A 24,932-nucleotide genomic window follows, 5' to 3' on the forward strand; every position below is an offset into this window, starting at 1 on the left:
ATTGGTAAATCAGAATAGTTTATTATGTAACTAAAATACACAAAAGCAGTGAAATTATCAAAGACAAATGCAGGTAGATAAAGGTAGGTAAAGGATATGGGAATATGGATTCAGTAAGGTCTGAACTTTCTCTGTGCTCTCAGCAGAGATATTCTCTGTTTGTCCTCTTCAAACTTTTTCCTTAGCTCAGCAATATCTGAAAGAAAAACAAGACAGTTACGATCTCCTTCACTAAAAATCAAAGGTAAATTCTGATAAAAATAAATACACAATAATCCTAATTGTTTCCATTTGAAATATTAGCAACTTACGTTCTTTCTGTGTGTTTCTGTGCTGCCAGGTGTAGAAGTTCATGAGCTCCTTCCTCTGCTTCTTCCTCATCTCTTTCTGTAGAGTCTTCTGGTTGGCTGACTCGCTGTGAGGGCGGGCCTTGGTGTTCTTGTTTCCTTTAGTGACTTTCACCCAGCCCTCTTCATCCTCCTGTTGCTGCTCAGCCTCCTCCTTCTGCCGCTCCGCTTCCTGCGATGAAGAAAACAAATGCAAGTTAACATCACGTGGACTTGATGGGGTGAGCGATGTCTGAGGAAGAGCTGCAGAATTCTCACCTCTTCTTTACGCTTGTCGTAGTCTTCCATGAACAAGTCGACTATTTTTTGCAGTTTGTCTGATTCGATGAAAGATTGTGTGTACTGCTGAATCCATTCTGGTATGGAGGAAACAAATCATGCATGCGTCATAAAACTGATTTGTTGCATGTCTGAAAGTGCTTGACGAGGACCCGAAATCACAAATCATAAATGCCTGTCTGTATTCTGATTCACTCACTGTGTACTCCTGTCTTCACTGGATGCTCCTCTGTGCTGACGATCAAAGGCACATTATGGGGATGTGATTTAGCTGCTGTCACACCCGAGGTGTTTTGGAACACGACGTAGCCAACTTTGAAACCCTGGAAGAGACGGAGAGGAAAAAGAAAAAGAAAAAAAACACCTGACATGAATAAAAATAATTATTAACTTTATTTATATAGTACGTTTGAAAACAGTGTTAAAAAGGTTTTACAAATAATACAAAATACTCCCTAAAAAGAAGAAACATAAACACACAAAACTTAAAGAAGCCACAGAAGCCAGTCCATGAAGTAAAAGGATTTTAAAGGTGCAGTGTGTAGAATTTAGTGACGTAGCAGAAATATATCATAAGTATGTTTTGATTACAGTAGACACTAGGTCCTTTAAAAGAAGTGGGCGAGGCTACAAAATGAATCTTAACAGGAAAAGCACAGTCTCCTTTAGTTTTAAAGTCTATACCTGTAAGATTTAAGGTGGCGTTCAGGTAAAAAAAAAAAAGAAGCGGAACAAAAACTCACAAATGTATGTTGGAGCTCAACCGTGTAGTGCATTATAAGTAAACGCTAACCTGCTTTTCTGCTGGTCTGAAGAACCTGGACAGTCTGGGTCCGGACTGTTGAAATGAACCCGGGTGGTCTCCCAGCTCCACTGACTGAACGGAGCCAAACTGTGAGAACAACTCTTTGATGACATCCTGAAACACAGACAGCAGAGCAGGAGTGAACTTACAGGCTGGTCTGTATTCATATGATGAGATGACTGATGAGTATATCTGCTTAGATGATGAACACATCCACCACATTAACAATTCACTGCTCATTGAGACATAAACGGTACCTGTGAGCAGTACGGAGGGATGTTAAGGACAAATAAAGTCCTATCCAGAGGTCTGTGTGAACTCTTCTCTGCTCGTACTTTGTGCTCTTTCACATACAGTTTGTGTTGAGCCTCGCTGTCGGAGTTAAACTGTAAGGAAAGCACTGCAGGGAGACAAGAAAAACAAGCGTAAAGCCACAGAGCACATCACTCACGTTACCTCCTGCTACACAGGAACAGGAGGAGCAACGAGGTGAAGCTAACTACCACAACCGTGTTAAATGACGATACCAACACTTCAGTCCGAGGATAAATGTGTATTCTAGCGAAATGCTGAAGTTAACTTTCAAAAACGTGTCTCCCTAAATACCTGTAAATCCTCCAGGAATAACACAAGCCTCTGTGGTTTTGGCATGTTTCTTCTTGGACGGCGCCATTTTGTCGTGACCTATAACACCGGATGTACAACTGTGAAGCGGAAGTATCTTTTTATTTATTTATTTAAAAAATATATACGAATAGAAACAAGCTGGATAAAATTAAACCATGATAGATACAAGTCTTTATTTATTTATTTTTTACCAATGGTATGTTTTAATTTGTTTTAAATGCATGGTGTCATATTACTACTACCCAAAAGGACAAAAATGAATGGTTGAGGTCAATTCATAGAGGCAGGCTTCTGAAAATAGGGCAAACTGTGATAGTACTAGTAGTAGAAAGATATGAGGACTTAGTGAATACTTTTTCATAGGTGCCACAAAGACATGATGACTGTGTGGGTTCTTTTATACAGCCAATTTGTTTTGCTAGTATTAAAAGAAACAATACGAATGTTTTATGGATACCTGTTAATAAATGCTTTTTAGCTACACACATTTTGGCTTGCAACTATCTTTTTTTGTGTGCTTATTTTTTACCAATATGACGTTGAGAAATAGAAATGAACAAAATTGTTCTTGTCATCTTGTTAACCCACTTTTCCATCCGGTTTTGGTTTTCAGTTTCTGCAACCATGACAACAGAACTACACCATGCAGCTAAAATTGGAAATTAACTGTATCTTGTGGCTCAGAGGAAAAACAAGTGTCAGACAAGTTCTACAAAGCTAAATATTTAATGGTGACATTTTACAGACAGATCTGGCCTCTCTAATCTCTTCATGAATGACATACCAAGAAAGCAAAGTCATTTACAGTTTTTGAACATAACTGGTGTGTAATGTAGAATAGAAAGAACCAAACATTTTTGCTGCTTCAAAACGGGACAACCGAGTAAACCCAGTCACAAACAGAGCACACAAGAATCTGGATGCCACAAGAATGGTAAAACCAAACTAAACATCAGCATAATCTGACTGCTTGAGAACTGCTTAACTGAAATTCAAGTTATGGTTTCTGCCAAGCTGTGATCCACTCACACAGGTAAGTTATATTAATTAGTGAGATTTATTTCATCAGCCTGTCTAATCAGACAAGCTGTATCGACTTTGAACTCTTGTGTTTCTTCTTTTTTTGTATTGTGTATATTTTATTTGTCAGTATTAGGGATGGGAATTGAGAACCGGTTCCAAATTGTCCAATTTATCGTTTTTCCTGATAGTTGCACACTGAAAAACACTGATGTCGAACTCATGCTTCAACACTGTTGGAAACTTGCAACATGAAAGAGTCTGGGTGGTAAGACCGAGGCAGCAAAGAAACACCCAGAATAATCTTGAAGACCTGGTATTGTGACCGGGCTGGGCTGCAGGGAGAGCCAATGTTCTGTGGAGGTAAGGGTGCAAACTAATGGACAGTGGACCATCAGCTGTTACCAACCGGGGCTAACGGGCTAGCTGACGGCCCATTAGCTCAACACGCTGCAGTGCTGTACAGTAATACTGAGGGAAATTGGTGATGATCTCCAAACAATCCAGCCTTTTACCGTTTTTTTTAAAACAGAAAATAGATCAGGAATCGATAAAGAACTGAACCTAAAGCAGAACTGATAACAATATTGGGATTTTAAAAAATCGTATCAATTCCCATCCCTAGTTTGACAACAGCAGGATAATGTTATAGACAATATAACTTAACACAGCTGTGTGAGTGTACAGAACATATCTTGGTGAAGAAAACACTGCTAACTGTTTGTCAATCTTTTCTGTTGAGTTTTCTCCTTTTTTGGGGAGGTGAGGACATGTAAAGTTAACATGGAATATAAAAAAACCCAAAACTCATCACATCCAAATAGATTTGCACTGAATTGACACAAAAATGGGGGGAAAAAAACAAACAAAAAAATCCCTACACATCCAGCGTGATTTGGCATCCTCCACCACATTGGATTAAAACAACGAATCACATCACACTTCTTTCAGTTGGTCCATCAGGAACAAACAGGCGACATTTGGATACCACAAAATCAAAACAAGGATGTTGTGTATCCATGTACTTCACGTTCAGAGTAGTCGTTTATATCAAATGTGTAAAAATCAGCTTCATATGAGAGAGTGTGCAGGCTGCCTGCTGGGCGAGATGAAAATCACAGTTTGTATGTGAACATTGAGAACGCAGTAATATGTTTATGAACAGACAGTGTATTCATACTAGACAGGGACTATATCTTGATGCGGAAGGCGGTGGCCTGTGAGCTGGGAGGCTCAGTGGTGGAGGTGGACTGTGTGGTGGACTTGAACAGAGCTTTGAGGATGGTTTGGGGGTCCACCTCTGGAGTGGGCTGAGAGGAGGCTCGCTGACCGGCGGGGCGAGATAGGGAGGGGGGCAGGCCGTCTTTCTTTGTACCGCTGCCGGTGCCCGGAGTGTCGCTGAGCCTCCTGTAAGAAGCAAGAGAAAGAAAGAGACGTCACGTTTCTTCGAGGAATACAGATGGATACACAGTTCCACCAAATCCATGATTGCTGCATATTTAAAAAACATGGATAGTTGTCATTGAAACAATCCAGTGAAAAGCTTTAGATTTGTGAGACTCCAGCTGATAGGTAACACATTTAAATATCAAGCTAAACTTGATTACATCAATTTTGATCAAAACCTATTGTGATTGTAATTACCCAATCACAAAGTGTGTTATCTGGGTAACTTAATCAAAAGGCAACTCAATGTGCCTCTAAATGGCTTGTTAAACATTACAATAATGAAGCCTGCCTTGTTAGTCACTGTTCTGGTGTTTACAGGTCATTACTTGCAAATTTAAAAAGAGACAATGTCACTGCTCTTTGTACTAAAAGGTTGACATGCGTTGACATACAGTAACTACGTTTTGGGCAAATTACAGCTCAATGGAAACATGCAAAATTAAGTATGTGCACATAATCAAAGTCAACTCCTCATTAATTAGAAATGAAGGAATGAAGCCCGATGGGCTCACTTACAATAGAATGGGCTGATCAGAAGTGATGACATTTCCCTGAATATGAAGGTTACACTTCATTGGTTGGCCTGAGGGTGGATGAGGAGAAAAGAAAAAAAGGTTATGTTAAATAGGAACACACTGATCATTCAGTTCATCTAACTGGGATATCCTTTATTTAAGCAAAAACTGGTCCTCAGCACTTTGAAATGCAGATAAAAACAGGAGTCAGTGCCCCGTCTGATGTGTGCGTCCTTGCTACTAGCGCTCACCGTCCAGGCAGCGGTTGTTGTACTTCCTGTATGCGCTCACGGCGTCCTCCTTGCGGACAAACACCACTTCAGCAACGCCCACCTTCACCAGCCGCGCTCGCTTCAAGGCACCGCACACACAGAACAGCTCCTGTGGACAAATGGATGCAGAGTACAAACCCACACTGAATGAGTCATCGCAGGCACAACAGCCCAGAGAGCATCGTCTAAACACAAAATAGCACAAAAATGTTACTGGCAAAATGTGCGTTTTACTCACAACTATGTCTTCCTCAGTGACCCGGGGATGCAGGTTGTTCACCGTTATTTTCGTTCCCTCCAAAGGACTGAACGCAGGCTAGAAAGAAATATGACAACAGCACAAAATCACGAATATGAAATGAAAATGTCTGACGTAACACATGTGAGTCACTGTGGCGCTACGGTTAACATACCAACGGGAAACATATCTGGACCTGATCTCTTTGTTTTCCTTTCCTACTATACAGTTTTACAGCTATTGCAGTCCTGCTATTACAATGCAGTGGTCACAACACACACCCAGTTTGGGATTTTCAACTGTATTGTTCAATGAATATACAACATGAACACAGTATCTGGTTTTCTAACAACAGGATAAACTTTTAAGTTCACTGAAGTCAACTCAAAGTAAAACATTATGATCTTTTATTAATGTAATATCAAAAAGCACTTTACTTACATAGCCTCATCATATCAGGATTAATAATATTTATCAGCTGTATTCATTAAAATGTACTGTTTTTTCTTACAGATTGAAACACAGTAGGATTCAGGGCACATAAGAGGTTAAAATAAATGTAGTATAAACAAAACCAGCAGCAGTATTAACAGAAGAGCCACTATTGATTTTCAATAAAACATTAATGGGAGACATTTCCTTAGTTTTTTTAAAATTTGAAATGAATGTATAAACAAGCTAAAAAAAAGTGCAGCAGACCAGATGTGTCTTAATATCGATGGTGAGTATCTCCTGCACTTCATATCATTTAGTTATTGTTGTGTGTGTGTGTGTGTGTGTGTCTGTGTGTGTGTGTGTGTGTGTGTGACGCTACTGTCTGTGTTGCTGAATGCTTCATGTGAACCATTGTGGCAAGTGTGTGAAGTATAAGTAAACATATGAGACTGATCAGGGCCTATTTTAAAAAAATAATGAAACACCCCAATAACCATTTAAAAGCAAAATAAGCTTCAAATTTTCCCTTGAACACAGACAAAGAGTCAATCTGTATTAATAGCAACAGGACATAAGCAACTAGATCAGCTATTAGAAAGCACAATGGAAATATAAGTAGTAGGGTAAGGAACAAGATGAAGATAAAAACATACTTAAAATAGAAGCTTATCTACAAAATGGTTGAAACAACTATTTCTATTGCTCATAAGATTTATAAATCTTAGTACTACCACTCAACCATTTGCAAGGACAAACAACGTAAATATACATCACACTGAATAATACTATGAGGTGTTTACCTGAGGGGGAGCAGGAGGTGGTTTGCTGGTTTCTGCTGGGCTTTGCTGAAGAGTCCTGGAGACTGGCTGCAAGGCTGCAGCTGAGGACCGGCTGGCGGCCATGCTGGTGTTGGGCCGGGTAGGAGCCACGGGGACAGGGGGACGTGGAGCTGTGTAAGCATCGTTTTTAAACACCTTGGTAATCGGGGCTGACATGGAGAAAGCGGAACCCACTGTACCCGGCTGTAGGAAATAAAGTGATAGAAGGAAGAGTTTAATTTCAAACAGGAAACATATAGGACATGTAACAACTTAAAGGGTGTGCATGAGTCTCTGTTGATTTAGTCAGTATGTGAGGTCCGGCTGGCTGTCATGAAGCGGCTCTTACCCGCGATTGTAGAACACTGTTAGCAGTAGTGATCTTTATTTGTTTACTGGGCGCGCCGTCGTGATCATTGGAGACAGGCTGTGGGAGACAACGTCATCTGTTTAGTCACATGTTTCACCCTCTAAAAAAACCCCCAAGAATTTCATTTATCTATCATGTTTAAACATATTAAGAAAAAAACAACTCTACCTGTGAAGCTGCACGTATTCCACCGGACATTCCCATTGGATGTTGCTGTAAAAAGAAGCACCGTACATCAGAGTGCAGAAGGTGTGATTATTTTATTGTTTAGTCTGGAAGTTGTACTGAAAACATTTTAATTTCCCACAGCACACAGAGATGTATTAAAGTGTCTTGTTTTGTCCGACCACCAGTCCCAACCCCAAAGATATTCAGTTCGCTGTCATGTATAACACATAAAAGTGACAGAACTTCAAATCTGGGAAGCTGGGACTGGATCATTTTTACATTTTTGTTTAAAAAATGACTAAAACAATAACTGAAATATCAAAATCGTTCAGTACCAGTAATGGTATGCTTTAACAATTCAGCAAGTATACATACATACATATGTACATTCCTGCCTGCTGGCTGTGTAACTGATCTTTCAAAAAGGACGAAACAACTTATTTTAACCTCACCTGGATGGTCTTGGTTATTTTAAATGGCGTTGCAGCAGCTGCCTGTGACTGTGTCCCTCCGATGCTCCTCTTGAGGCTCAGTCTGTCGCGAGCGTCCATCATTCTCTTGTTATTATTGCTGAGCTGTGGTGTCGTGCTACCCCTCACATTCAGTCCTTGTACATTGGGGGTAAACTGCCTCATATTCACGCCAGCGAAATTATTGACGGCGTGTATCTGTATCTGTGGCACAAGTGTCTGGCTCTGTACTTGGTGTGTTACTGCTGTCTTTAGCGTGGTCTGTGGAGGGACGGTGAACGGACTCTGCCCCTGTTTACGTGAGTTGATCATCTGACGAGCATCTTGCACTCCTCCTGCTCCTCCTCCTCCTCCTGCTCCTCCCCTGCCACGGATTTTGAAGCGAGCATCCTTCTGACCCAGCTTTTCTCTGGCATCCTTAACTTGAAACCCTGAGTGGAGACAGGAGGAAGATTTTGTGTGAACTGCATATTAATATCCAAAACATAACACTCACTAGCCAGCTGATTTTCACAGCATGTATGGCATAAGTGAGTAGAAGATTTTTTTAATGCTGGTTTCATAGCCAGTTCAGTGGTCTGTCCACTAAACCTGATCACCAACATGGATCACTGGTTACTACCACTGGAGGTGCTGAAGCTAGTGGTCTGAGCCAGCTAGTGAGTGGCCTGTGGACTGGTCCTGCTGGTGCTAAGCCACCATTTCCTTTCAACAAACCACTCACCAATTTTATTTGCATAGGCAATAGTAGTGGCCCTTACCCGTTGCTCCTCCAAGTCTCTGTCTGACATCACCGACCCCGATCTTCTGCCGGGCATCAAAACTCTGCCGGGCATCAAAACTCTTGCCTGGCCCTCCTGCACCTCCTGCACCTCCTGCACCCCGTCCAAACATCGGTCTGAGAGAGAGAACAAAGTCTGTTCGTTACTTTTATAAAAAAATCTTCAAATGTTATACATATATTTAAAGTAACACTGGCAATAACAGAATTCGTCTTTATACACAATGATTTGTATGGCGAGGTTAGTAGATACACAAGCTGCGCTGCTTGTTTACATACAGTACAAAGGATATGCATTTAAGACATTGGCTGTAGTTCTTGGCTCTAACATATGCAGAAAAACCAATAGAAATTTTAAGCATGAAGCCATTATCCGTATTGGACCCAGTGCTTCCAGCGACCATATTTGTCCAGTGGGTGAGAGCCAAAAACCTGCCTACATAAACGATGCTAACCAGCTACACCAGACGAGTGAAGTTACAAACAAGAAGGCTAGGAAAATTGGTTGAAGCTTTCCAACTGCATGTGTTAAGTCGACCAGAAAAAATAAGTTTGGTTCAAAACAAAACAGAGGTTAGTTGATTACGAGCCAATATTGTGCTAAATTTAACGATGAATGGCTTCGTTATGTACGTTATGGCCTACAGCTAATGTTAACAAGTTAGCTTCGCGTTTCCGAAGAACTCGCTGCCAACAGCACTGAACTCTCATTGTGTTTTTTTAACATATTAGTATGGATTATAGCTAACTTAATAAGCGTGCATATATCAATAAAGTCGTAGTTTACGTACCGTTTGGCGGGCACCTTGGTATTAATACCGCGCTGTCGTATCACTTCATCCAAAGAGACGTCTGCCATTTTCTCACACTGGCTCACTGCGCAAGTGTGCAGCTGAAGCTATTTAGCTCTGGGTACGGGAGCCGAAATGGACCACACAGTAAAATGGCTGCGAGGAGCTGACAACTTAATAATAATTCATTTTTAATTGTTAGTCATAACATGCTTCATGCTTAAAAAACGAATGGTGATATAGTGTTGGGACTCATGATAGATGCACTCACGAAGAATTAAATCCGCTGTGCACTTTTTAAAAGATTAATCTGTGATCGATTACTTTGGACGACTGTAAATGACGTAACGTAGCTCTGCACCCATGAGCCTTTGCGGCATATGATCACACTGTGCTGTGGTTTTATTACACAAATACATTTTATGGTTATTAAAAGATTGTTGAACATTTAATTTTCAAAAACTATTCTTTTACACATAGACAGCTGTTGTAGTGAATAAAACACAATGTTAAAAGTGGGTCACAGTTTGCACCATAACAGAGGAGGTCTGCACGCTGTTACTGACTCGGCATTCGGCAATTGATTGTTTATGCCTTAAACTGATGAGTAAGGAAAATAACGATGCGGGGTGACGCCCGCGTCCTCGTACATTTAACGAGATCAATTTTTGAAAGGGGACAGGTCTGCCTGTTTAGGTGACTCACCTACTTTGTGAGATGCCTTACGGGACTAGGACCTTCCCTGAACCCTCACTGTGTTAAAAATAAAATAACCAAAACAGCAGAGGATTAGCCTGAGGTCTCTACTTGATAAAGTTCGGTTCACAACCGTAACTACAATAATGGCAGAACAGCAAAATGTCACATCAACGTTAATAACAGTAATACAGTTAATTTATACCTGACTTCACATTCATAGTTAAACTGAAACTGTTGCAGTATTAATAATATAAAGACAATAATAACAATAATAATAATAATAATAATAAGAGTGAAAATGAAAAGGTCTTCCTGAATAGAAAGGATTGTAAGCCTTATCTAAAAAAAAAATGTAATGCAGTATAACCTTACCTCTCTAATACCAAGCAATCACCAACTAAAACATTTCAAATGTTTCTTGCATCAATCAAACTTTATTTGTATAGAACTTTACATACACCATAATGTAATTCAAAGTGCTTTACATAGTTAAAAACAAACAAACACACCAAAAAGACACCAGAGGTACGATAAAAATAAGATCTGAAAGTACGTATTAAAGATTTGTTGTAAATATTAAGGTACGTATTGGGTAAGTATTAAGATTAGAAATAAGATAATTAATTTTAAAGTACAGATTTCAGATTGAATTGTGAGGTTGGTCATGTGTAGTGCTCAACGGGCGGTTGCATGAGTAGGCCTATCCCTCATAGAAGACTGGGCCATGATCAAGCTCCTTCTACCCCAGACCACCACACCCTGCGTGATGTTCCTAGAGTCAGACCAGTTGTTAACACTGCTAGGTAAGGTCTGATGTTCCTGGTCTCACTGCTCCTTCTTGCTATATTGAGGTACCCTATAACGCCAGGCTTAACCCGGGTAACCCACCGGGACCAGCCATGACAGAATGCTGCCTTCAGCTACCGCAGGGTCAAGGAGGGACCAGGGCCAGCTGTGATACACACTGCCTCCCTGTCCCCCAGGATACCCAGATGTCTCCCTAAGGAATAACCAGGACCAGCCACGTCAGAGCAGTGCCTTCCCAGCTATCCCTAGAGGAGGAAGGACCGGGACCAGCTGGGATCAAGCACTGCCTCCCTGATCCCCTAAGACATTCTTGGCATCCGGTTTTTTTAAAGCATTCTCCTGTGTCCAATACACCACACGGCCCCAGGAAATGCCATTATACTCATCGTAAAGCCTTTATGGCCCAGTCTCAGTGCTATGGCGGCCTGGTCTTAAGGGAGTCTATTGGGCTGTATACTCTGCCTCCTCCTTTAACTGTTATACTGTTAAATTGTTAATGTTTATGTACTCACATGTGGCACAGGTGAGAATGACTGCACACAAGCTGCTCCTCATTATGGTTCTACAGTGTACACACAGAAAAAAAAGAGATCTGATCAATAAATTACAGATCACTCAAAATTGGAGTCAGTTAAAGAAGGGAAAGAATCAGACAGGGCTAATTACCAAAGTACACAATGCAATGCAATAAAACAGTGAAGGGAGGAACAATGGGAGGACAAAAGAGGAAAGATGGATAGAGGGAAAAAAGGGCACAAATAAAAACGAAACCACACATAACAACAAACGTGTTTAAATGTATAAATAGTACATTTCCAATGCTGCAAACACAAGTTATCAGTTATCAGTGAAATGATGCTAGAGACACAGAAGTAAATATTCTTTGGGTTGACAAACCCAAACAAAATAATCAGTTATAACACTTACAAAACTTTTCAAGCAATCAATCAATCTTTATTTATAACGTGCCAAATCACAACAAAAGTCATCAAGTCTCAAAGCACTTAACACATAGAGCAGGTCTAGAACTTACTCTTTAATTTAAATCAAACACACCCAACATTCACACATGATCAAGCACTTGGCGACAGTGGCAAGGAAACACTCCCTCAGGCAGAACCGGGCTTTAAGTGGGCGGCCATCTGCCTCAAACAGTTGGGGTTGAGAGCGAAAGGGAGATAGAGGGAGAAAGAGGGAGAAATGAAAAGGAGAAAGAGAAAGGAGAGGAGAGAGAAGCACATTGAAAATAGTAGGTCCAGGACAGGAAGTGGTCACCCTGACATCCCCAGGCTACCTGTGAGACAAGAGAGCACAGAGAACTCCTGGGGAAGAAGTTTAAGTTGGTGAATGCATTAATAGCACATGAATGTAAATGGTTGGAGAGAAAGGGAGGAGGAGAGAGTGAGAGCGCAGTGCATCATGGGAAGTCCCCTGGCAGTCTAAGTCTATAGCAGCATAAACTAGGAGCTGGTCCAAGCCAAGCCCTAACTACAAGCTTTATCAAAAAGGAAAGTTTGAAGCCTACAGTTAAACATAGAGGGGGTGGCTTCCCCCCAGGAAAGGGGCCTGATAACTGAAGGCTCTGCCTCTCATTCTGCTTTTAGAGATACTAGAAACCACGAGTAGGTCTGCATGCTGGGAGCACAGTGTTCTTTTATCACACGTGTTAAGGACAGTGGTAGGTTGTAGACTAGCACTAAAATATGAGTATGTATCCACACAGTACAAGCAGCAATAGATATGTATCACCACAAAGATTAAAAGCAAAACAACAGTAAAATTAATTTTGCTTAACTGGGGAAAACTTCAATCACAAAACTTGCAGTAAACTCTCTTGAAAACATATGCACCAACCTCACTCACCTCTCCTAAATGGTAACCTCCAGCTCCATTATATAGGCCCTATACACAATAGAGAGTTTAATCAGAACTATATTTCTCTCAGAGGTGTGTCAGAAATATAGGGTAGATTAGGGTAATGTGGGACACTTTTTGCAATTCTGACTTGTTTACCTTATTTACATATAGCCTAAATCCAGTAAATTATATCAACACCTAATATCATTACAAAAGCCCTGAGATGTTTGCTTGTTAAATCAGAAGACAATTTTTGGATATTGTACTCAAAAGGAACATGGCACTTATATTAATATTCCTCATGCCAAAAAAGTTTCAGAATTTGTAGATTTTGTATTGTGAGACACTATTTTTTAGGCTTAGAAATACTTTCATTTACACAAAGCAGCCTTAACTGCCAAAACTTCCTGAAATGTGCATACCCATATTTGGTCATTTAATTTAGTAGGCCTACAGTTTATAGGTTAAAAAACTAGTAGGCTGTATGTACACGTGTCATTTTAAACAAAGTATTAGTATTAGTATAAAGTATACTGGCATATAGCTACTAGTTATATTTAAAATAATTGAATAGAAAAAGAGAGAAATGTACTGAAGCTTAATCGTCCCACATTAGTCAATGTCCCATATTACTCTAATCCACCCTAACAAGTGAATGACAAAGTCTCTTATATGAGTTAACACTGTATCTGTATAAACATGATTTTAAATATTCCTCTCCTACTTGCCCAGATATCATAAATATAAAAGTTAATGGAAAGCCTACAGATAAGTATTTTTTTTAAAACACATATGACCCTAATACGCTGTCGTTGCGTCACATTTAAGCCTCCAACCAAAAAATACACATTTTCTAAAAAAGCCATGACCGCTAACTCCAAATCCCAGGATGCAATTGGGCAGGCGCAGTTCCAACCTGCTGGGCAATTGGACCCGCTCATCAGCGCTGCCTCACGTCGCCGTGTAGCGGATCAATCGAGGATCAATCCAGGATCAATCAGAGGAGAAATGGCAGCAGCTCTATCCCGTGCCCTCAAACTGCCCGGTAAGACACACTTTCACGTCTTTCATCCTCACAGAAAGAAACGATCTAACAAGTAACACGAGTCCGTCATCAGTCCAAAACCAAACTGGTGACTGACAGTCCTCTCCTGCATCACGGCTCTATAGATGCAGTAGTTGATTCATTTAGTATCCTTTGACATGTCACAGTTAGCATACCTCCGTTATCGCCTTAAATTGACGTACATGTTTTCCACTCTCTGTTATATAAGATGGATGTATATTACAGTGTGTGTGCAGATCATCCTTCTTTAAAAGCGTGTGTGTTGTACGTGCTGCGTGTTAGCGAGCCGCTAGCTAATGTTAACCCAGCATACACATACACAGACACACACACACACACACACTGACCGCTGCTGCTGGACTGTAAACAAGAAACGCGTGATAATAAACAGTGCGCCAGGCCCATCGCTGCTGTTTATACATGAAATAACCAGTGATCTGCTTCTCTCATGACATTCATTACATTTTTTGGCAGCTTAACAATAAAAAGGCAACAGCATTTATTTAATTATATACCTGCTTCTTTGTTTTTTTTAAACTATGTTCAACCATAATAACAGTTATTATTGTAATTAGTAGGGGTAGAAAAAAAGTGTTGCACAAGTTAACATATATGGGCAGCTCAGATATTACAGATACTAACTGTATTCTTATTATTTGGTCTCATTTGCACGTATATTGTTTTGTTTTTTTTGTTGGTGCCAAAACCAGTAAGTAAAATGCAGTATTGGCTCTTGAGGCCCTTATCTAACAAGGAGATAGGCCGTTGTGTCAAAAATATGTAATGAGTGCTGTCATCCAGATGTGAAAAACTAGCCATAAACTAGAAACATAAAACTACTTATGAGAAGCACTTAGAGTGAAAATGCTCAGAGGAAAGGCAGGATGGATCTATAATGTACCAGTAATGTAATACAAGGGAATATATTTGTTATTAAGTATCAATAATATATCAGCAAAGTCATATCACAACAAGAGCCTGACCGATACTGGATTTTTTGGCGCTGATACTGATATTAGGGAGTAAACAAAATCCAATATTGATATATCAGCCAATATTCTTATAAAATATTTCTATATAAACACATTTTTTTGCAATTATCCCTCAATTGTGGTTATTAAAGAATGATAAAGATATGACATCAGTGCACTGAAACAGTAAACTCCACTGGGAATTAAATTAAATTACATGATATATATCAGTTGGTTTGGCTCTAATCATCACTATCAATTGTTCCACTCATACTGTAACTTAGTAACTACATAGGACAGCTGATGAAGCTCATGAACAGCCTCTGTGTCTCTACAGGGAAGAAGGGCTCGGAGCTCGGGGAGTACGACCCTCTCACCCAAGCAGACAGCGAGGATGAGAGCGAAGAGGACGACCTCGTGCTCAACTACCCCCGCAATGGCCTCGGCAGGGACGGTTGCCTCGGCACCGGCTCCTCGAAGCTGCGGGGCGGCAGATCTGGAAGGCTAGTCGGGGCCGAAGACGAAGCTCAGGAGGACGAAGATGAAGAGGAGGACGAATGGAGAGAGCGACTCCCCAGCAAATCCAGACAGGGCAGAGATGAAATGAAAGGCGTGCAGTACTGGAACCACAGGGACTCAGGGAGGGACACGATGGGGGATGACAGAGGGGGGCCTGGGTCATTGGGAAGCGCTGGACTGGGGGTTTGTAGTAGTGACGTGGAAGAGAAGAGAATGAGGATGAAGAACATCATCCGAACTGCTTTTTTTCTGGTGCCTGTGGTCTGTGCCACATTGCTCGTGCTGCTTTGTGCTTTCCTGATTCCTTGCCAGAAGGGAGGACTGGGAAACAGGCCGCAGTGGGAGAGAGAACTGGGAGATGAAGGAGGTAAACAAAGTAATACCTCCTTTATATATTCTACCTGGAATACATGTAGATAAACTCTTACTAGAAGTTAAAGTAACAAAGTGGAAGAGTTACACCAGACTGTGATCTATTAAAGATAAACTGGCCTAAAACTATGAAGCACAATAGGCACTCACACTCCTTTGACAATATGTAAAACGAGCAGTGCCACCATTAATAATGCCGGCTTTATATAAACGTGGGAGTCTCTGTGGCTAGACAACGCGGGCTCACCCTTTAATTAGACAGCTGTAATTACATAGGATTGTGAGGATCACTCTACTGCACCCACCACATGTTCTGTTTCAGCTTGTGCTAAGAAAGTATTGTAGCGTGGCAGTAAATACAAACTCTGCAGTATTGTGTGACTTTTCAGATTATGTTTTTTTTTTTTTTTTTTTTTTTTTTACCAGTATTGTAGGTAACACATGAAACTCAACCAGGACATGTTTTTTCATGCCTTTTAATGACCTCAATTTACCTATCTCTACAGCTCAGTTTCAAAATGAAGAATAATTTAAAAAAAAAAAACTCATCCACAAACTTAGACTGTTGTTGTTAAAGCAGCTGGTAGACTTATTACACTGGTGGGTGGTGTTCATTCTCTTCTTGATTTCTCTGTTTAGGTGTCACTCCGCCTGCGCTGGCGTTATGGGATGTCGACGGTGATTCATTGGAGGATGTCTTACTGGGTGTCACTGAATGCGCCAATGACACCCATTGCACACAAGGGAACAAAAGTATGTGAGGAACTCTTCAAGAAGGCCGTACATTAAAATTGGAGGCATTTTTAGAAATCATAAGAGATGGAGGAAAAAGAGATGTGTTTCAATAGTGCCTCTGTAGCTACTTTGTGTACTATACATAAAATTAGTCTAATCTCACTAGTCCTGCTAAGCTGCTGAGCTGAGCCATTGAACCCTAAATCCATTAGAAAATCTTATCCTCTTTGTGATTTGTTTAAATGCTGCGTAAATGCTTTATAATGTGCTTTCTTCATCTCAGTTTACAGTGCGGTGGCCTTGTCCGCAGTCAGTGGACAGGTGCTGTGGAAGAAAGTCATGCGGGAGTCTGTGATGTCCATCCAATGTGGTCTCCAGCACAGCTCCCAGCCCTCCACCGTGTGTCTCCTCATCTGTAAATCTGTCCTCATGGCCGTCGACGGTACAACAGGTTAGAGTTAGAAGAAACAGGTTTTTTTTTTTTTTTTAGCTGCTGTATTTCAAACTTCAAAGCATTTTAAAAACAGGGTGGAACTAGTTTTCCTTTTCGTTCCCCAGGGAAGGACTTGTGGATGGTCCTGCTTAAGAACATAGAATCCCAGGCGGTGTTACTTCCAGACCTCCAAGGCGACTCAGTCCCAGATCTGCTGGTAGCCACCCTACCTGCAGATAAGGTATATCTATGTCAGCTACACACGCTTCTCCTCTTACACACACACACATGAAGTGAGACATTTAACATATCATTATTGGCTCTGTGCTGTGACTGGAGCTTTTTATCTTTATAACATCGGGGTTGGAGGGGTTGGGGGGGGGGTTTGGGAGGGATTGCCTGCGTCGATCCTATTTACAGCTACCCAGACTCATTCTGTTTAATCACGTCTCCCGCAGCTGTTTCATTAATTGTACCATTGACATTACATTTTCTTACAGTCGCACTTTTGTTTGCAATAACAGTCAAGTGATTGTGAGCTGAAAGTTTACGCATCATGTTTCTAGGCCTTTGTTTTTTCTACATAGCTTTGTCTGGTGTGGTCATTTTTTAGGCTCTGACTCTCTCCCTGACCCTGATCTCTGGGGAAACCGGGGCCAGGCTCGGCCATCCCGTGCCCTTCAACCTCACCGGACAGGGAACGCTCATTGGTCCTTTGCTGCATGAGACGCAACAAGGGGCTTACTACATCCTGTTTGGAATAGGTAGAGAAAATCAATCCGCAATGTAGAGGCTGGATTCATCACTAGTATAAAGCATGACTGCAGCTATGAATCATTGATCATAGTTATTTAAAACACTGTGTCTTTTTTCCTCAGGTAACGTTAAGGCCATCTCTCTACGTGATATCTATGTTCGTGCTACTGGAGAATTGCCCATAACTCAGCCGCTTAGAAAGAGTGATTCAACTTGGGAGGCACTCAAGAAAACCAATACTTCCTCCTTCATACACATTTACAGGTACGCCTCAGTGACTGGCATGTAGCTCTGGTTACACTGTACAGATGCTTCTTTGTCTGTTAATCATAAACCTTTAATCTGTTAGTATGAAGGAGACACAGAGAAGGAAAATACTAAATGTTGAAATACAATCATAATCGACTCTGAAACATTACTGACACTTTAAAGTAGTAAAGTGCTTGTATTGTCAATCACAGTATAGCAATGATTCAAACATTAAGACATTATAAACAATGTACTAGCTGTAATAAAGTAAGTGGTATCACATTGTTTTGGCATCTCTACCCTTCTACAGTAACATGACAGCCTCATACCTGAATAAGAAACCTGGTTACATTTTATGTGTAGTCATGACGACACTATTACTGGAACCTACGAGCATTTCTGTATCACTTACAATAATGCAAAAGCCTTAATTTAATGTAAAGACCACAGCAGCACAAGATAAAACATGCAAATGCCCAAAATTGGTTTAAGAAATTATGAAACACTGTAAAAAAAAAAAAAAAAAAAAAAAGCAATAGTGGAGGATAATGATTAAATAATCAGTAGATTTAGTAGATATACTAGAGGATATTATAATAATACTCTTACATAATATTATTACCAAGTTACAAAGTATGAACTCATTAATATACATGCAATTTTGTAAGCGTGTTCGTCCATGCATTACTGAGGAATCCTAATCCTGAAATGATGAAATGGCAAACAGTTTTTTTTTTTTTTATAGACACTGAATCACTGAAATCACACCTCTTGTTATTGCCTTCTTAGGGGATCTGAGCGTGTGGAGTTCTTGCTCCCTCTTGTGGCTGGTTTTGGCAACAACCACAACAGCTTGGACACGGCTTCTAATCTCAACAACACCAAATGTGAGTGGGTGTTGGTGTACGGCTCCAGCAAGCTCTCTGTGCTCAGACAGTCAGACATGCACAAAAAATGGACTTCTAAGTCACCTCCCATTTACAGGTACAGACCAGTCACTATTCACTCTATTACTATATCATTATATTACATTTCTGCTGCCAATAGCTTTCTGAACAAAGTAAATTAGGGTTAGGGTTATATGTCAAAATTGAGCAAAATGTCCCTAAAATATTTCTATGCCTGTTACAGACAACCAACCCTTGGACACTTCAATGATGATGGAGTGCTTGATCTCTTCTTTCAGCACTCAGCAAATGGCACCATGAAGGTAAAACAAACAGAGAGTCAGATTTGTCAGAGAAATGAAGGTTTAGATTAAGATTTGAATTGTGTCCTAACTCTCCTGCTTTCCCTTTTTCTCTCCGTCAGGTGCAGGTCATCGACGGAGCAGACAGTCACCTCCTCTGGAGCGCAGAGTTCGTGTGCCCTCGTCTTCATTTGGAAGCTTTGTCGATCTCCACCTCCAACGGCCTATCTGCGTTCCTCTTCTGGGCCAGCGAACCAATCAAAGCACAGAAAAACGTCACCAAGGCAACCGTGAGTCTGCCCTAGAGAACAAGCTTATAGAGGCAAATCAGTTCTGCTCTATGAATAAAAACGGAGCTCTAAACTATCCGCATTAACTGTGTAGGTGGCACCAGTAGCTGCTGCAGCCGAGCCGGTCATCAGAAAGCTTTTCCTGCTGCACCCTGTGTATCCCACAATCCTGCTGGAGCTCACCAGCACCACACACACAACAGTCACTTCTTCAGGTAAATGTCACCATACTACAAAATCTACTACAGCTGCAGAATACTGTAGAAAAATGTGATTTAAGTGATTTAATAAAAATGTCCCATATTCTCCTTCTTCCTCTCTGACAGTGAGTTACCAGGAGAATCAGAAAGACGCCTCCTACATCAGCGTATCCTCCCGGCCCACACCGATATCTGAGCCCCGCGCTCAGATAGTTAAGAGCATGAGCCTCAGAGCTGCTATCTCCAAAAGCCAGATCATCAGACTAGGGGAGAGCAGCAAGACCTTGGACCCCGTTAAACCAAGTGTATTTGAACTCAACAGATTCTTCAGGCATCTGTCCTTCAAAAATCAGGTGAGAAAGACAGAAAGTGTGATAATCATCTTTTAAGTTAGTCAGTTTGATTGATAACACTCACTTTAACTGCTTTGTTTAGTGATGGGCCACCACTGCTACCATACCCTGTGTCACAAGAAGAGGTATGATGAAGACTCACGCGAGGCTGAATGGGACAAAAGCTGTGAATAGCTCTGCACCGAGGACACGCTAAGAATTCATTTGAAGCCGTTTACCTCTCGTTAGGTTCACTACGTATGAATTTAAACTTCTGTTACTTGAGATTTTTTCTTCTTTTTATTTTAATGTAAAAAATGCTCATTTGCTGGTAGTAGGAGATTTTTGCTTGTGTTTAGTTCCTCCTGTTGTTTTATATCACATCCATACAATGAAAATACGCTTATTTAAATGATTTAACTTGCATTTAGGGATGTCTTTTCAATTGAATTGAATGTTTTCTGATTGTTTGGACTTGATGGCATCGGGGTAACTTTATACTGTCGTTGATAAGTGACAGTGAACCACAATAATAATGCTGATAAAAGAACATTTACATGTGTTTACAGTATGCATCACTCATACAAACCTTCCATTGCCAGTATACTCACGTGGTGTCATCCTCATCCTCATGTCGCAATCTATCATGAAGCCACTTATATTATTATCATCTCTGCTCATCAATAAGTTAAATAGCATCGGGAGTGTGTAAATATTGAATGCTGTACAGTATTTATTGATTTTGTTTTATCGTTTGGATTGTTTTTATTGTTACATAACCAACCACTTGTTTGATCTCTCAGAATATGTGGCTGCTAAATGGTTATGGCATTTAAATGTAAGCTGCAACATCACACATTGCAAGAGAAAAATGTGAAAATGAACAAAAAGTGTATCATGTGTCGTTTATTTGAGACGTTGTAGCTTTGTATTGAGAAACAGGTTGTGAGAGATTTTTTTGGGGGGGGGTGAGAGTGAGTGAGGGTGCCGCAGGGGGGCGCTGTTGCATACATTCACCTCCCAAAACAAAAATATAAGCTTCTTATTCCGCATTGCTGCTGCATCATCGCTCGTTGTTGACATGGCGTCTGCCCTCGGTTGTTTGGCCAGCAGGCTGTCGGGCCTTACAAATGCCCGCTGCTCGACGCTGTGCAGCGGCAGGACCGTGACACCGTGCCGCACCGCCGTGAGCACGTCGTCCGGTGCCATTCTGCCCAAACCCAGGAAGGTGAGTGCTGATTAGCGGCGTCAGAGTGGTGTGTGGAAATTACAGCTGTGTTGTGACAGAACGCTCAGGAGAATAGGGAGTGTCGCTAAAGTGACAGTAGACACTAGACGCGTGAATGGAAAAATAAATCCATGGATGTTTATCTGGGGGTCTCTGTGTGTACCCCCCCCCCCCCCCCCCCCAAAAAAAATGTGTTGACTTGTAAGAAACAGTTCTCCATTCTTTCTCACAAATATAGTCAACCTTGAAAAAGTTGTTTGATATGAACTAACTTAGTTTTCTTTTTAATGGTGGGGTGTGCAACACTGGGGAGCAGACCCCTTTCGGCCTTATCCGGATTGGTCTGGTAGTGGTGCCCTTCTTGTATGTGGGGACTCTGATCAGCAAGAACTTTGCAGCGCTGCTGGAGGAGCACGACATCTTTGTCCCCGAAGACGATGACGACGATGACTGAGGGGTCTGTAGGCCTTGTGGTTATCAGGTATCACTTTGGCTGGTAGTGTGGGCTTCATTGTGAATTGTGGCATTGTCGCTCAGTCTGTGTTATGTACATGTCGTGTTCTTTGGCAGCACCGGTGGGGGACTTTTCACACAAGGTGCACCAAGCAAGAGGGGTCTACTCAACCAGGCCAGACAATATAATGATGCTACATTTGAGTACATGCTGAGTCAGGATCCCCTCTATACCAAAAAAGACTGTACCACAGCCCTTTAATTTCACCTTTTCCCCAGTTCACAACATATCTAATGAATGTGAAAATGAGAAATATTACTTTAACAAAATAATATGTACATTCAAAAACCTACCACGACATTAAAAAGCATGTTTTCCCACATCACTAGCTCAAATGCACCAGCAGAGAACATTTCAGTACCTTTGTGTGATTTTTACAGCTATTGCAGTAATATATTTTAGTCAGAATTAAGAAATGCTGTAAGTGTTTGCAGTGTAGGATAGTATGTAATGCCACTTAAAATAGGATAAAGACATACATTTTTATAAAAGCACTACTCACACTTTCTTTCCTCCACAGATTATCAATCCCCTGGGACGAGTCTGAACCCCAGAGCACATGAATGCCTTCCTCAAGTTCCCTCTGCTGTGTTCTTAAGTCGTTTTCAGGGTTTTTACAGTTATCGCCACGGTAATAGGGCTGTCCCAGGTTTATCATATACTATAATTGCATGCACTGTCTTAATAAAAGGGAATGAGGATTTTAAAATGCAATCTATTATCAGTGGAGTTTGTTGTGAGTTAGTGGCTTTTGTTCACATATAAAACAGCAGTCATATAAAGTGTGTACTGGTGTTTGTTCAGGTAATGTTCTATTTTCTCTATATACTGTATACAACTGACTAATTTATTCTGAATTAAAAAAAAGACACAAACATGTATGTGAGAGTTATGTTTGTATTTACAGTTAAGTGGAACATCTGTCACACTGGACACAAGGAAAGTGGGGTCAAAGGTAGGCAAAAATCTACACAGTTCATGGGTCATGGCCCCGGTAGAATTTGGACAGGAAGTCAGTAGGACGAGGTTCCTCAGTCTCGTGGAAATACCGCATAATGTGAGTCTTCTGCTTCCAGACGTGGATCGTTTCCTGCAGTTCCATTTTCCCCTGAAGATTAAATAAAATGCACATAGAGAAACTCTTGAGCACACATGAAAAGAAACAGGATGTTTTTTGTCATGTAACAGCCTACATCTACATTTATTCAACTGTGATGCAGCCTGTGACACATTGTCTTTAAAAACAACAAAGCAATTTGCTTCAAATAAGAAGTTGAAAGGTTTTTACCTTAATGACTAACATATCAATCACACGGGGGTCTGTGATGTGCTTGTTTCGGTCAAACATATCCCTCACTTTGTCTCTTCCCTGTCGTTGTGTTATGTCCAGCTGAAACAGCGCCACTGAAAAGGAAGAATTACAAGCAAAAAAAAATCATCAACTTCACCAAATAACTAATATTAATTATATTTATTTAAAATGATAAGAGTGGTTTCATTTCTGTTATTCTCTTTGTCAACTAAACCCCTGACAATATGAAAACCAACTACATGTATCACATCCCGTTCAATGATGAGGCTTATAATTGTGTTTTTGATTTTTTTGTTTTTTTTTATCAATAGCACAGAGGAATTAAATACAACAGGCTTTGAATAAACAATACATATTTGATGGAAGGATCAATTCATTTTTGGTATTGAGAATTACAAAATACTGAAAATTACCAACCTCATCTTTTTATGATGGAAAAAAACATTAGTGTCCCATACCCAGTCATTAAGGGAGTGAAAAGGAGAAATTAAGGTGGAAAACCAGATTGCTCCTCTGATGAATTAACGAGGGCTAAAATGTAAACACAGGTTCTATCTAAGCTGTCAGAGGTGCTAAACTAGGAAAAAAAGACTACACTCATAACAACCTTTTGAGCAGAGGCTATCCAATATCGAAGTGTTAACTATAAATGCTTTAATGGAAGATTTTCCTTTGCAACACTGTAAAAAAAAAAAAAAAAAAAAAAAAAAAGACGGGGCATCCTGAAATATGGGCCCACAGAACAAATGATAAGCATGGAGGTGAGCAGCGTTGTTCTTTAAACCACTCTTACCTGTAATACTCAGCGGCCGTAATGAAAATACAGTGTTTTAAGTCTTTATTTAAACGAAACACATCCGCTGTTGCTTTTCAGAGTCGATTAGATAAGTGAAGGAGTAAACTGCAAGGTGTGAACCCTATCACTACCGAACACACTCACCTAGTTTGCTCATTATTCAGTTTAGCTAAGCAATACGTGAATATCACACATGAAGAGGTACATAACAGCTAGCTTTATGTATAACTTTATATGTTTTAGGTTAGGTTGCAGTTTATGCTAGTTATTATGCTGGACCTCACCATAGACACGACCTTGACGCCCCAGTTGCTCTTTTAAGACATTTTACCGACACAGCGGACCCACATACCTGTGTTAGGGACTTCACGGTACCAGGCTCGGTACAGCTCCCGGACCCTGCGCTTGGCCTCATCCAGGTCCCGGCTAAATATCGGTTTGACAACTTTGACTGCACCAGCCGCCGCTCGGGTCGCCGCGGAGGACGCCATTACTGCTGCCTGAGTGTCGTTTTTTTTCTTCTAAACTTTATTGACAACAGCCGAACTCAAACAACGGTAACATGTAAACACATTTAAATAACAAAAATATGAAATATTGATAATAAATAAAAAATAATTAATTCACGTTAGTCGACAATTTTGTTTCAAATAGATTTGTATTTATATATATTTCCTTTGTATCATTCCCCCCTTTACATACTCGATATTGACAAAGTGGTGCCCCCTAGAGGACTGGCTGGTTCAAGACAGCAGGCAGTCCGTCTGCTATTCTTGACACTCAGCACTCAGCAAGTATTATGGATTTATTTGTTATATGTATTTATTAAACCATATTACACATCATTATAATCATTGTAATATTCAAAATATTCATATACGTAACTGAGGTCAACAATACCTCCAAGGAAGTAAACATTGCAGGGTTTCTTGTACATTTCTGACACAATAAGCTTTCATACAGTAATAATAATCTGTGAACAGATTTGTACTGTATGTGTGGCAATATTCTATTAGTTTAAACTGAAATCAACAGATATAAGCATTTGTTTGCTTCAGCCAGTCAGCAGGTGTAGATGTACAGCATCATTGAATTCAGTACAAACATGTTTCTATTAACCTTATTTTATTGATTGCAAAAAGTGTATAATTTACAAAGATGATACAGGCTCTACAGAACATTAAATATATAGATATTTTTTTCAAAAGGTAGGTAGATAAGT

The 24,932-nt window shown here is 40.5% G+C and overlaps 4 protein-coding genes and 1 non-coding gene across 5 annotated transcripts; 2 read left to right on the top strand and 3 right to left on the bottom strand.

The window, feature by feature from the left end:
* Positions 1 to 8: 8 nt before the first annotated feature.
* On the bottom strand, positions 9 to 2,104 carry rrp7a (ribosomal RNA processing 7 homolog A). The gene is made up of 7 exons (XM_053337659.1): positions 2,038 to 2,104; positions 1,689 to 1,831; positions 1,420 to 1,545; positions 826 to 949; positions 606 to 703; positions 312 to 519; positions 9 to 196 (listed from the first exon to the last, which is right to left on the bottom strand). The coding sequence occupies exons 1-7, from the start codon at positions 2,102 to 2,104 to the stop codon at positions 111 to 113; spliced, it is 852 nt and encodes a 283-aa protein (XP_053193634.1). The 3' UTR covers positions 9 to 110.
* Positions 2,105 to 2,586: 482 nt separating this feature from the next.
* Positions 2,587 to 9,453, bottom strand: poldip3 (polymerase (DNA-directed), delta interacting protein 3). The gene is made up of 10 exons (XM_053337649.1): positions 9,386 to 9,453; positions 8,575 to 8,711; positions 7,796 to 8,244; positions 7,344 to 7,388; positions 7,155 to 7,232; positions 6,788 to 7,009; positions 5,553 to 5,630; positions 5,294 to 5,423; positions 5,044 to 5,110; positions 2,587 to 4,485 (listed from the first exon to the last, which is right to left on the bottom strand). Exons 1-10 carry the CDS (start codon positions 9,451 to 9,453, stop codon positions 4,269 to 4,271), a joined length of 1,491 nt encoding a protein of 496 aa, XP_053193624.1. The 3' UTR covers positions 2,587 to 4,268.
* Positions 9,454 to 9,975: 522 nt separating this feature from the next.
* On the top strand, positions 9,976 to 10,129 carry LOC128379646 (U12 minor spliceosomal RNA). Its single transcript, XR_008323417.1, has one exon. It is a non-coding gene; the product is annotated as a U12 minor spliceosomal RNA (small nuclear RNA).
* Positions 10,130 to 13,665: 3,536 nt separating this feature from the next.
* Positions 13,666 to 20,739, top strand: fam234b (family with sequence similarity 234 member B). The gene is made up of 13 exons (XM_053337642.1): positions 13,666 to 13,793; positions 15,123 to 15,671; positions 16,316 to 16,429; positions 16,695 to 16,862; positions 16,970 to 17,085; positions 17,458 to 17,608; positions 17,723 to 17,864; positions 18,639 to 18,833; positions 18,981 to 19,059; positions 19,161 to 19,328; positions 19,423 to 19,543; positions 19,655 to 19,881; positions 19,964 to 20,739. Exons 1-13 carry the CDS (start codon positions 13,757 to 13,759, stop codon positions 19,964 to 19,966), a joined length of 2,070 nt encoding a protein of 689 aa, XP_053193617.1. The 5' UTR covers positions 13,666 to 13,756; the 3' UTR covers positions 19,967 to 20,739.
* Positions 20,740 to 22,485: 1,746 nt separating this feature from the next.
* On the bottom strand, positions 22,486 to 24,219 carry ndufa6 (NADH:ubiquinone oxidoreductase subunit A6). The gene is made up of 3 exons (XM_053337663.1): positions 24,063 to 24,219; positions 22,891 to 23,006; positions 22,486 to 22,710 (listed from the first exon to the last, which is right to left on the bottom strand). Exons 1-3 carry the CDS (start codon positions 24,199 to 24,201, stop codon positions 22,579 to 22,581), a joined length of 387 nt encoding a protein of 128 aa, XP_053193638.1. The 5' UTR covers positions 24,202 to 24,219; the 3' UTR covers positions 22,486 to 22,578.
* Between the last annotated feature and the right edge of the window lie 713 nt (positions 24,220 to 24,932).

Source organism: Scomber japonicus, chromosome 18, assembly GCF_027409825.1.
Source record: "Scomber japonicus isolate fScoJap1 chromosome 18, fScoJap1.pri, whole genome shotgun sequence".
Lineage (NCBI taxonomy): Eukaryota > Metazoa > Chordata > Actinopteri > Scombriformes > Scombridae > Scomber > Scomber japonicus.

Excerpts from the sequence above, each read along its gene's own strand:
- rrp7a (XM_053337659.1), bottom strand. The coding sequence starts at position 2,104 with ATGGCGCCGTCCAAGAAGAAACATGCCAAAACCACAGAGGCTTGTGTT. Across the intron at positions 704-825 it reads AGTGAAGACAGGAGTACACA|AATGGATTCAGCAGTACACA; the intron begins GTGAGTGAATCA and ends CCTCCATACCAG. Across the intron at positions 197-311 it reads CAGAAACACACAGAAAGAAC|ATATTGCTGAGCTAAGGAAA; the intron begins GTAAGTTGCTAA and ends TTTTTCTTTCAG.
- fam234b (XM_053337642.1), top strand. The coding sequence starts at position 13,757 with ATGGCAGCAGCTCTATCCCGTGCCCTCAAACTGCCCG. Across the intron at positions 13,794-15,122 it reads CCGTGCCCTCAAACTGCCCG|GGAAGAAGGGCTCGGAGCTC; the intron begins GTAAGACACACT and ends GTGTCTCTACAG. Across the intron at positions 19,060-19,160 it reads CAGCAAATGGCACCATGAAG|GTGCAGGTCATCGACGGAGC; the intron begins GTAAAACAAACA and ends TCTCTCCGTCAG.
- poldip3 (XM_053337649.1), bottom strand. The coding sequence starts at position 9,453 with ATGGCAGACGTCTCTTTGGATGAAGTGATACGACAGCGCGGTATTAAT. Across the intron at positions 8,712-9,385 it reads ACCAAGGTGCCCGCCAAACG|ACCGATGTTTGGACGGGGTG; the intron begins GTACGTAAACTA and ends TCTCTCTCTCAG. Across the intron at positions 8,245-8,574 it reads GAGACTTGGAGGAGCAACGG|GGTTTCAAGTTAAGGATGCC; the intron begins GTAAGGGCCACT and ends GTCTCCACTCAG.
- ndufa6 (XM_053337663.1), bottom strand. The coding sequence starts at position 24,201 with ATGGCGTCCTCCGCGGCGACCCGAGCGGCGGCTGGTGCAGTCAAAGTT. Across the intron at positions 23,007-24,062 it reads CCGTGAAGTCCCTAACACAG|TGGCGCTGTTTCAGCTGGAC; the intron begins GTATGTGGGTCC and ends CTTCCTTTTCAG. Across the intron at positions 22,711-22,890 it reads TTGATATGTTAGTCATTAAG|GGGAAAATGGAACTGCAGGA; the intron begins GTAAAAACCTTT and ends TTTAATCTTCAG.